This window comes from Corvus kubaryi, unplaced genomic scaffold (assembly GCF_017639235.1).
Source record: "Corvus kubaryi isolate FWS band 111438036 unplaced genomic scaffold, C.kubaryi_AGA036_p1.0 65163, whole genome shotgun sequence".
NCBI lineage: Eukaryota > Metazoa > Chordata > Aves > Passeriformes > Corvidae > Corvus > Corvus kubaryi.
The window spans coordinates 22,808-34,461 of record NW_024581806.1 but is presented as its reverse complement, the minus strand read 5'-3'; the positions used below and the strand labels follow the sequence as shown (position 1 = coordinate 34,461).

Sequence of the window (11,654 nt, the reverse complement as noted above, 5' to 3'; positions counted from 1 at the left end):
GAGAGAAATACTTAATGCAATAGTTGTCATCCCCAGAGGTTGGAAGCGTTCTAGTTAGTTTGGTAAATTAAGGAAAAAAATAGAATTCCCAGCAAGCCTGTGATAATTCAGGGATTGCAATGCTGCATGAAGGGATATGTGATCATGTCTTCTGCCATGCTGTGGCTTTCCTCATCTTTTAAGAGGCAAGGAGCATTTTAGGACTGTGGGTGGATAAAGGACCCTTGGCACACGGATGGTGGAAGAGAGAACAAAGCATTGCTGGCAGCTCATCCTAAGACTTGGAATAATTCAGTTGTGTCCATTTGAAATCTGCTTAGCGATGACTTTCCTTTAAGGTTTTGGGGAAAAAGCCCCAGTTTCCAGTAGGGAGGTTGGTAATCCCTGTCACCTGTGACATTGCCCTCAGGTTCCCATGACTTCCTCTGCTTTTATGACTTTCCTTTCCTTGAGACTGAATCAAATTAATTCCTGTTTTAATATGAGACAACATATCATTTGGTAAGGCACTTCAGTTGGGGATTTCTAGGCATGCTGCCCTAGTATTATTCAAACTGTTTGATGTCCAGCTCAGGACAGAATTGAGAGTTGCCCCTGCTAATGGTGGGCTGGAGGCTGCTGTTGCTGCTGCTGGTTATTTGATGTATCTCACTATCTAGATAAAGAAGTTTGAAATGCCCAGTTTTTACAGCCTGCCGGCTGGGCTGCTGTGTAAAGCCTGTAGATGAGGATCTGGGATTCCTCACCAACAGATTGTTAAGGATTCTAGAAAAGGTCATACATCTTTTTTCTTACTGTTGGATTTGCTGCTTATTTTAATGACTATTCATTTTGAATACATACTAGATTTGTTCAAACCTCTAATCACAGATTATTTGGCTTGTCTTATTAAGATTTACCTGTATATATGTGTACGTTATTTCTTCCGCATTTTCCTAACTTGTTATTTTAATGGTCTGGGTAAATGCATTATCTGCTGGTTTTAATTTTTTCTTTGCATCCTGTGATTTTTTTTTCTTTCACTTCCTTAGCCGGATTATGTTTGTGGACTACTAAATTTGTTTTGTTTGTTCTTGTCCTTGGTTTTTACATCTCAGTTACACTTGTGTGATTTCTGTCCATGGTTTGAATTCAGCACATCAACATATATCTGCTGTATATGTGTGGTTGTCAGTATTCATTGTCTACTGTATCACTGTATCTTCCAGTTTAAAACAGCTAAAGAAATGTATTCTTTTTTCTAGCTATTTTACATACTTTGCAAAGTCTTTGAGGAATATTGCTGCTGTTTGCTTTTTTCCTTTTATCAAGTTAGCTTCCTAGTTGCATGTATTTCTGGAGTGCTGCATTACAGTAGTTTGTGATCATGAATAATTGAAGCCCAAAGGTTAAAACAGGGTGGTTGCACAAGTTTAGGAACAAGGGGCTCTGTGGATATTGTAGTCTGAGCTCTGTGAAAAACACACTCTTTGATCATAAGATAGGAGCTGGTCCAAGGGCCAGACGCTGTTTGGACAGCTTGAAGTTAAGCATAAATCTGTGCAAGGCTGGGAATATATTTGCTAAGTTGAAATGTGGTATAGCATTATCCAGATAAAGGTAAATAATTACTACAGCTCAAGTGAGGACGTTTTATTTGATCTGTTAATTAACACTTACATGAAAAACAAGGTAGAGAGCACTCAGCAGAAGAGTTTCTTCATTTCGCCGTTTGATTTGTTTGAGTTCACTATGTCCCAACCAGTTGACTTGGATACATTGTCATAATCTTGCTCTGTGTGTAAAACGTAGTTGGCCTCCTGAAAGCATAAACTAAGTTTAGTGGTGTCCTTGTGACTTTGCAGCTCCCACCATCAGGTCATGCTCTGCTAGCCTGTTCTCAGGGGACAGAACTCTTGTAACTGAATGCTGCTTGAGTGCAGGCTTGTTGGTAGAAATGTCTTATGCCAGCTATGGTGCTTCCTCCTCTTAAGAAGGTGTTCTGGTCTTCCTGTGCGAAAATGTTACTCCTCAAAGTCAACCTTACACTTGTAAATGAACCTTATGCTTATGAAAAAAAAAGTATGTCTGCAGAATGCTGGGTCTGATGAGATTCTGGCTTAAATATGAAAACCACATGTCCTTGACAGATGAGGTCCAGTAGGCCCTCTGCACTTCAGATTTCTGAGGCAAGACTTGTTACCGACACCAGAAGTCCTTGGCTGCAGAGCGATGGACCAGTGCATATTACTAAGCCTTGAAGATGGAGAAACTAAACTATGCTCTACTGCAGGAGGCCATGAAAGTGCTCTTCAGGTCAGGAAGGATTCCCTGCCCCTCACTTGAAGGCTCTGTGGAAGGGCTTGAGATAGGCCTTGTTAATCTGCTGTAAATTCATGCTTTTTATTCCCTTTTCTGGTTAGGCAACAAGTTAATTTTGAAAACTACTTCTCGTTACATTTATTTTGTATGTACTGTATTGTATGAAGGGAATTGTTAAGATGAGTCTCCATACTCTTTAGATTAGACTTCCAATATCCCTAAAAAGAGCATGTCAAGAGAATATTGCAAAATCATGCTGAACATTGGGTAACGGCATTTGAAACAGAGCTTGATGTGATCCTCAGACATTGCAGAGTCCTGCATTGTCCAAGACAGTTTCTTTTCTAGGACATTTGTGCATCAATTAGTATGTACTTCTATCAGGTTGGATATTTTAATTGGTCATCTCATCACTTTTTAGAAGCTGTTTTTACTTCGGAAAGTTAATAAGACCTTGAGGTAAAATAGTCTTCAAAAGGAGATGGTGATCTGTCTTGGCAAATTCATCATTGGATCCACTGGAGGAATCCAGTAATGGGGATATAAAGACTTTAGAAATACTGTCCAGCTCACTAGAGGAGGAACTTAACTTTCTCTTTTGTGTAGCAAAGTGTTAGGGGTGCTTTGCCCCATGCATGTCATCCCTAAAGGGGAGCTTGTGAAGATCACATTGTGGGCTCTTCTGAGGGTGAACAACGCAAGCAAGCTATTTACTTGTTTGTGGGATTGTTTTTGTTGGTTTGGGGCTTTTTGTGTTTCAGAGGATTTTTGTTGTTGTGTTGGTTTTGGTTCTTTTCTGAGCCCTACTGTGTTTTTACCTTGTTGTGGAATAGGAATAAGTATCTCCTAGCTAAAGTTTCACTAGTGGTGTCAATTTGCCTTTGGATTATCAAGAAAAGTAGTGTGATCATTTTTCTTTTCCATGTTGTTCCTGTCCTGATAGCACAGTTCCACAAGAGTTTAACATAGAGCTGATGTGATCCGTCTTCCCAGTGCTGGGTGTTGCCCTTTGTCCTTGTGCCTGCTTTGCTGCTGGGAAGCTGTCTGGGGTTGCCTGTGCTCTGGGAGCTGGAGGTGACCCTGGCCAACAGAGTTGCCAGGGTTTGTCTGGCTTGGCTGCCTGTGGTGTCTGTCTGTCCTGCTGCCCCAGCAGTAGTGGGGTTGTAGGTGTGTGTGGGCATGTGAGCAGTGTTGGATCAGCTTCAGTGGCCACCATGCCAAATGGAGACTCATCCAGAGTTGTTTCAGGTATGCAGTGGATAAAGAAAAAATGCCCATTTCATAAACTTTGAGAGGAAGAATGAGTTGAGATTCAGAGCCTGGTCCCAATTAGCTGCTGTATCCTTTCCTTCTGTAGGAAAACCTCAGCTGGTGCAACAGAGTGGTTGTTTGATCCTGAGTGTCAGACATGCTTTGCACTCTAATCTGGTCACTCTTTTGTGAGCAAACCTTGCTTCCTGCTGCTGTATTCCTCATCTGGAGGCAAGCCTCAGGTTTCAGGATTGCAGTCTCTAGGCTGTAGAAACAGCTCTTTCCCCTCAGTTTTGAAGTTTGATGTTAAAGCATTTTCTACTTCTTGAGCCCTGCAAATGCTTGAGAAGCTCCATGTGCTTGACATGATCCTGAACTGTAAGTTGTTTCATGTCTTCCCTCTTCTGCCTTTCATCAGGCCGATTGAAAAATGACCTGGCTGCATCATTTATAAGTGCAATAAAAACACCAGCCAGTTTCCTTCGCCAGAAGTTTCGCTTTCTGGGTGTGTTCCTGTTCTTGTTTGGTTGGTTCAATTAACAACCAACATTTGCATTTAATTTTCTTTTTGTTTCACAGGATTTTTGAGCAAACTGTGGGTGCTGTGGCATTCAGAATCAGTAGTGCCCTGTAGTTGCCTGTGCCTCCAAGTGCTGGCAGGATGTACTGGGGGAGATGGGAATACTCATGGGGAGCTCTGTGCTGGCAGGTTTGAAGATCTCCTGAAATAAGTCGAAAAAGACTGGCAAGGTTAAACTGTTCACCTTCTGAAGAAAGAGCAGTGGCTGGCAAGAAATGTTGAAAGAACTCTATCTGTGAAGGACTGTGTTTAAATGTGTCCAGGAGGCTGTAAGAATAGTCTTGCTCCTTCCTTCCCCCTCCCATAAGTGCTTTTCTTCAAAAAAAATTTGTGTTTCGTGTGTGAGGGACATTTGACATTTTATTTTGACAAGATAGGAAATGTTTTACTCCTTTGCTTGATAGGGCTGATGGTAGTTTCTAGTACTGTACCCAATGACAAAAATGAGTAAACAAGAGGATTTTAGGAAAAACTTTCCTTTTTTTCCCCTTCCTGTTGGTTCCACCTGTGGTTTACTGCAGCAGCTTTTAGCTGGCTTGTCTCAGTTTTCATGGGGCTACAGGGAGGGTTCAGAGTTGTCTAGCAATTAATGGAGATGATATGGGTTGGCTGTCCTGAATTAGCCCTGGAAAATCTTGTTTGTGTGTTTGGGATGAGTCAGGAAGGAAAGTGCCAGGTTGAAATAACTGTGCCAATTCTGAGTGAAATGGAACAAAGGCAGGAAGGTCCTGTTCTGCTGCACCTGCACGCCTGGCCAGACTGAGGGCTTCAGGCCCAGGGAGAGGAGGAAATGTGTTAGCTGAGTTCAGGTTACAAGACCTGGTTTCATGCTATGGAGGTATTTGTTTTTCTGAAATGCTTTGGCTGTCATCTTGGGGGTGGACCAGCACATTTTTAAGGGTTTTTTTTTTTTATCCATCAAATAAAACAGATCTGTAATTCCACATGATAATGAACTCCACCCTTCCATATGACATTACTGCATTGTTTAAAAAAAAAAAAAAAGGGAATGAGCATATTATATCATGCACAGGATTAATGCAGGGTGCTGTAACCATATGAAAATTAGAAGCATTCTAAAGATCCTTGTGTATGAACTTCTGAAACTCTTATTAGCTGTGTCTGGTTCTGCACTGGTAGATCACGGGATGTTTTCTTTCCTCGATTGCTTCAAGTATGGAGCTGTAAACATTGCATCTTGTGTAGCTTGAGATGAGAAAAACAATTCTGTCTCAAAGTTGGCAGACATTTCTGTATGTCTCACATAGATCCGCATATGTTGAGCACTTAAAAGGCAAACAAACAACAAAAACCCAAACAAAACACACCCATCAAAATTTCCATGGGGCTTAGATCCCCTAGTAATGAGCACAGGATAAGATTTACTCAGTGCTCAGCATAAGTTTACCTATCACCTGTGTTTATGTCTGCTTTTGGAGCACTATTTGTCTATTGGCATTGGGGGATGGTATTTCACGTTGCAGTAGAAATGTTTTACTATCAGCATTGAAGTTCTCTTTTTGAAATACAGAATATTACAACTGGGAAGAAAAGGGAAGAGATGCAAAAATAAAATGAGGAAGTTATTTTGTTTAGTATCTTTCTTGGTGCTGTGTAGTTTGGAGTTTTTTATGAAGTTTTATAAAATGCTTTTCAGAGTTGCAATGTCAGTTAATGAAATGTTTGTGTATGCTTGACTCAGGCCAGCTTTATTCAAATCATTGTATCTTATAGCTGATAGATTCAAGCTATTCTAAAAGATCATGTCTGGCATTTCTACAAATTATGTAAGTGATCTAAAGAGAAGGATGTATATGCATGTGTTTGATTGTTTTCTTCATGCACTTTTGGAAAGCATTCATGAGCGGGCACAGGACATGGGTACATTCTAAATTTTGTCACAGTTTTGATTCTCTTCTGTGTCTGCCATGCACTGATCTTGGCATCTGATTTCAAAACTGTATCTACTTCTTTCCTCACTCTGTCATTGTGGTTTTGGTTTTTCTGAGTGTAGTCCTGCATGTTATCCTCTCTTTCAGTGGGGAAGGTTGGTTGATTTGCGCTTTGGTGGTTTTTTTTAATAGCAAAATTTCTGTCATGCATTTCCAGTCTAGTGTGCATTTAATTGCTGTTAAGAAATTATGAAAAAAATCATGTGTACATACATTCAGCCTTTTAAATTGCCCCTTCCAAAGCACTTCTTCACATGTCTGAGAGATACGTAAAATTAGGTAGTGCTCTATTAATGTTTTGATTTAGACCAGAGGTGCTTTAGTAATTATAGTATGATGTGATAGATATGTATGGCAAGAGTAAGCTGTGGTTTTGTGCAGGTGTGAGGCTTACCTGGTAGAGGAGGGAATCCCCTTCTTCTGCCCCTAACTGGGGGATCAGGTACTATAATCCTGTGCAGGTGCACTATGCATCATACCTGTACCACCTGGATGCTCTTGACAAGTGATGCAGAACAAGCTCATCTGAACATCTCTGATGGTTTCTACATTGAAGTTTACCAAGAGCTTTCAAAAAATTGGACTCTTTGCTTTAGTTTGATTGCTACTTCAGCAAAAGTCTTGCTTGAGGTGGCTTGCTAGAAGCTCCTAGGTCCTAAAGGAATAGTTGCAGACAGCAAATTGACAGCAGCTGGACATCCAGGACAGTATTTCACATCTCTGTCCCCTTCCTTTCCGGGCATTATATTTTAAGAAACATCTAATGTTATGTGTTTATTTCTAGAGACTTTATTTTGTACTGGCATAAACTGAGTATATCGGGAGTCATGTTTATGGTGTACTAGTAAAGTACTGTTTCCCACTACATTATACATATATTAAGAGCAGAGCTGTTGCAGATCAGAACTATTTAGGAGACTGTCTTCTCAACCCTTCGGAATCGCTCTGTATGGGCTAGCTGTTTTGAAAAATATTTGCATATTTGCAAAATATGACAGCTGTTACAAATGCTCATGTGTGTGGCACATGCTTGGAAACGGTAGGAGTTACGAATATAAAAATTGGCTGCAAGATACTTACATCCAGGGCAGGATATAAAATACTGAGAGAGAAAAGTGTGATGATTTGCTTTTTCTGCAGACTTTGCTTCCATGGGCTGACCCTACCAAGGAATTTGCCTTGTAATAAATCCAGATGGGGAAAATTCAGGACTAAGAGGTTTGTTTAATCAGGTGAGGTGTGTTTGTAGGCAGATTGATGTGTGGAAATTACTCTCTCACTATGAAGGGCTGTAGAGACCTTCAGTGTTGTTTGGTAGAGAAAGGTTGTGTGGACTGGTGACTGAAATGGTTTGGGGGAATTTTTAGGACTATGCTGTAGCAGCAGTTAATATAGGTGATGTTGTAAGTTTAATTACAGTGTATAATCCCTGAGAATACTACTCCAGTGACTAGTAAGTGGCTAAAGAATGCTGAATATGTAAAGCAGTGAAACCCACACGTTGTACCTACTTGGTGGGGTTAGTTCTTGTGCACTTTCTTAAAGATGATGTGTCTGGCCATCGGGTCATCTTGCTTTGGCAAAGTTACCTTGGGTAAACAAAGAAAATGATAGCTTTGAGAAGCAATGGGTCAGGTTAACTCTCTTGTGGTCTTACTGCCCTTGGCTTTCTGTAACAACTCTGGGGGAAAGTGTCAGACACAGACCTAGTAGGGAACAATAAGTGTTAATCGAGCTCTCTTCTGTTGCAATTTAAAACTGAATGCTAGAAATACTTCTTTGAGATTTCTGAGAAGGTGGTGGATTTTGTTTTGCATGAGTTATTTTCTTATTTTAAAATACTTGACTAGTGTGCAAAATACCTAAATGCTCTAATAAACTTTTCAGCTCTAAACTTCTGTTACTGCTGCACCTTGTTTTTGTTCAAAATTGCATTTTATTTTAAGAAACATCTAATTTTGTTTATTTCCAGATACTTTATTTTCCACTGGCAAAACTGAATTTACTGAGTCTTGTTTATGATGTACTAGTAAGGTAGTGTTTCTTACTACATTTTATTTAAATATATATAAAGATATAGTGTCAGGGTATCTAGTGAAATAACAGAATCTCTAATTAAAATCCTGTGTGGGAAATGCAGCTTGTTAGCTGGAATTGTTTTTAGATGACAATGAACTTCAAGGAGACTGTTGGTTTTTACAGCCCCCTTGTTCCCAGTGCCCTGAAAAATTTCTCAGAATTTAGAGATCGTTCTACTGAAATGCATTTTAAATAGCCACATAGTAGCTGATGCATAATGAATGAAGGTATTGTAATAGACCAGAAGAATCTGAAAATTATGTAGCCTGGCCTTCTAGGCAGTGTGGATGTTGCATACTTCTGTGAAATTCAGCTTTAGTTTTGTTTGGAAATAATCTCTGAGATACTGTTATTTAACCTTGATTTTAATTTTTTTTTCAACTTCTTAATACTTTCTTTCAATTTCATTGAATGTTGATTTCTAAAAGTTGATGTTTCTACTTTTAATTCCTCTTTACTTTCCAACAATAGCAAGTTTGTGCCGAAAAGAGCCCTATTGCAAGAATAATTTGAATTTCATTCAGTGCTGTTCAAATTCAGAAGTTGTATATATTTATTTGTGTGGCTCACAAACTAGGAAATTTGACCTGCTTTATGCATGATTTCTGTCATCCTTGGGCATAGCTGGAGAGAATCGTTGGTTGACTGAAGATAATCTGTTTGAGAAGGAATAATTAGGAGCCATCCAGAGTGGCTTAGATTTTCTGTCACAAAAAGACCAAAATCCAGAATCATCATGACCATGAACCTTGTTACTTTTTTATTCCTCTTCAGGTTTGGTACTGTCATTTTGATGAAAAAATGTTTTCCCTGTTAAGTCTGCATTAAAATGATCTGTCTTGTGAAGGCATCTTACTTTTTGCCCATGGCATTGGTTAAGTCTATCTAACTGTTTATCTAAGAGATCCCTTCAGGTGACTGCTGGGAGTAGGCTAATCCTGTGAAACATATGAAATTGGCAATTGATATTAGGATTGCTAATGCTTCTGGTAGGCATTGTATTTTCCTGTAGTGAAGATCGAATTCAGTGAGTAAAGAGGCTCAAAGATGCTTAAAACTTGTTTGTATAGCACAATGCTGTAGGCCTGGATGAGGTTCTAGGTACAGCTGAAACATTCTTTGTTAGCACCATACAGATACTGATTTTGCAGGGTGTATTTTTAGGGGAGGCTTTTCTTTGGGCTGTGGTTTATCACATGTGGGACTAGTGTCCAGTGCTGACTTCCTTCAAAGCCTTTTTGCCTGGAGCTGTCTTTCTGATCTTCTCTTTCAAAGTCCACAGAAAATATTTTAATGATGTGCTTCTAAAGAATAAATATTATTACTAGTGTGTTATTTCACAGCTGAATAAATTTTCTGATATACAGAATCTAAACATGCTTGGCTTGCTTGGTTCTCCAGTAATTTGGAAGACAGTTTAGCAGTGGGAGTACAGTAGTATTTTGCAGAAGGATTCATGCAATGAAAAGACAAACAAAATTATATTTAGGGCTGTTCTCTTGGCCATAGTAAATAATTAATAGTGCTGGAGGTGATGTAAGCAGGGTTGTGCTACATTTGGGAAGAACATTCTGGTTGAGGTATACTCCTTGTTTTTTCCGGTTGTGTTGCAGCTGTTTGCTACTTTTCCCAATTCCACTACTGCCACCACTTATGTCCTGAAATAATCTTCCCTGGTTCAGTGGGACTGTCTGTAAGCCTGAGTGTTTATAGGAGGGGATTGACTTCAGTCTCTAACAAATGCACACTGAAGCTGAAGTTACTGCTTTCAGTTCTGGGTTGTATGTGCACAGCCCAGCGTTAGGTTGGGTATTGGAAGAAGCAGTAAAAGTCCAGCTACCCTCAGACTCTGCTTTCAGCTTAAGGTCAAGGATCTAGAAACAGGCTGTTTAGTGCTCTCTACAAAGATATCCACTCTCTAATTGAGGCAATCAGTAATGGGGAAATACTCAGGTGTCTGTTGGTGCTTTATGCTTAGCTGGGAGTAAGCATGCCTTTCTGCTACAAAATCTAAAAACTGCTCTGGGAAGACACTCTTTCTACTTCCAGTATTTGCCAGCCTTCAAAATCTGTAACTTAAAAGATGAGAAGCTAAATTTTACCTGTTAAACATTTGTACCCATCTGCCCCTCTTAGAAAGTATTTGAAATACTGAAACACTTAACACTCCTTTGACATTTTTCATTACTTTGGTTTCTCCTTGGAACAATTCCAAGCCCCATCTGTAACTTGCCCCTTATATACTTGGAAGTTAGAGTACAGAAGCACTGCAGATTTCAGTGACTAACATTTAATGTGGGATGATGTGTTGGCATGCATTAAAAATAACTTCCTTTTAGTTCTTCAGACTTTTGAGATTTAAAATATTTTATGCGATCTCATGGAGTTTTAAAGAATAGTTATTTTTAAATAAAGGCGTAGATTGTTTGCTACTTGAATAAGAACTTAAAAAAGATGCAAACGTGTTTGGGGAGCAAAGCTTACTTGAAAAAAAATGTTGGTAATGTCATTTGACTTAAGAAAGTTAAGAAAAAAATAGAGTGAAACCTTGTTTCCAAATATGCCAAGGTACAAGTATGTTTTGTACGGCGTGTTTTTAAAAGACTAACTTTGATTATGGTCAGACAAATATATCTGCAACATAGTGCTATACTGTGTGGCTTGGCAAGTTTAAAAAAGTCTGTAATGGTTTGTAGATTACTGCCTAGGTGTCTAGTTTTGCTTTTGGAGCTAGTAAAATCTTTCTATAGACTCTTTTTCATGACACATGTATCGAACTCTGCCCAAAGGCAGCATTTTCTCCTTAGGTCGCCATCCAGAGTTACCAGTGATATTGTAAAAGTTAAATAAATGACTCCCCTTTACATCTTTTTATGCTTGTAGTCTATTCTGTTGCAATTGTCTAAAATCCAAGTAGCTAAATTCCCAACTCTTTCATCTGCCTTGCAGCACACCTCTGTGGATGGATACACTGAACCACACATCCAGCCTATCAAGTCAAGTAGCAGACAAAACATCCCCCGATGTAGGAACTCCATCACATCTACAAATGAAGAGCATCCTCACATTGGAAATTATCGCTTACTGAAAACAATAGGAAAAGGAAATTTTGCCAAAGTGAAACTGGCAAGGCATGTGCTTACTGGAAGAGAGGTAAGCCTTGGAAAAAAACAAAAAGGCTGACAGTCTGGTTTATGTTCTCTTTGGCTATCTTTATAATAAGTATTTCTTCTAGAGGCTGTTTCAGGATATAGAAGAAGTTACCTGAAATGCTTGAGTTTCCATCTAACCACCCACCCACCCCCTTTTTAAAATGTAGCTTCTTGGTGAAAGGGTCAAAATGTTTGTTGTGCATCAAAGGGTATTTTGGGGCTGGAAAGGCATCTGTTCATCCCCAAGCATTTCTAAAACTGAAGAGAAACGTATTGATCGATTTCATTGATATTGGTGATCTATTAATAGATAAATCTTGTGTTTGGAGGGCCTGGACA

General features: G+C 39.3%; 1 protein-coding gene across 1 annotated transcript in view; it reads left to right on the top strand.

The window, feature by feature from the left end:
- The first annotated feature begins 2,191 nt into the window (after positions 1–2,191).
- The window catches only part of LOC121673075 (serine/threonine-protein kinase MARK1-like), a 31,192-nt gene continuing 21,729 nt past the window's right edge, over positions 2,192–11,654 (top strand). The window contains exons 1-2 of the mRNA XM_042046116.1: positions 2,192–2,295; positions 11,113–11,316. Coding sequence (XP_041902050.1) covers positions 2,212–2,295; positions 11,113–11,316 — 288 coding nt within the window. The 5' untranslated portion in view covers positions 2,192–2,211. The remainder of the gene's footprint in view (positions 2,296–11,112; positions 11,317–11,654) is intronic.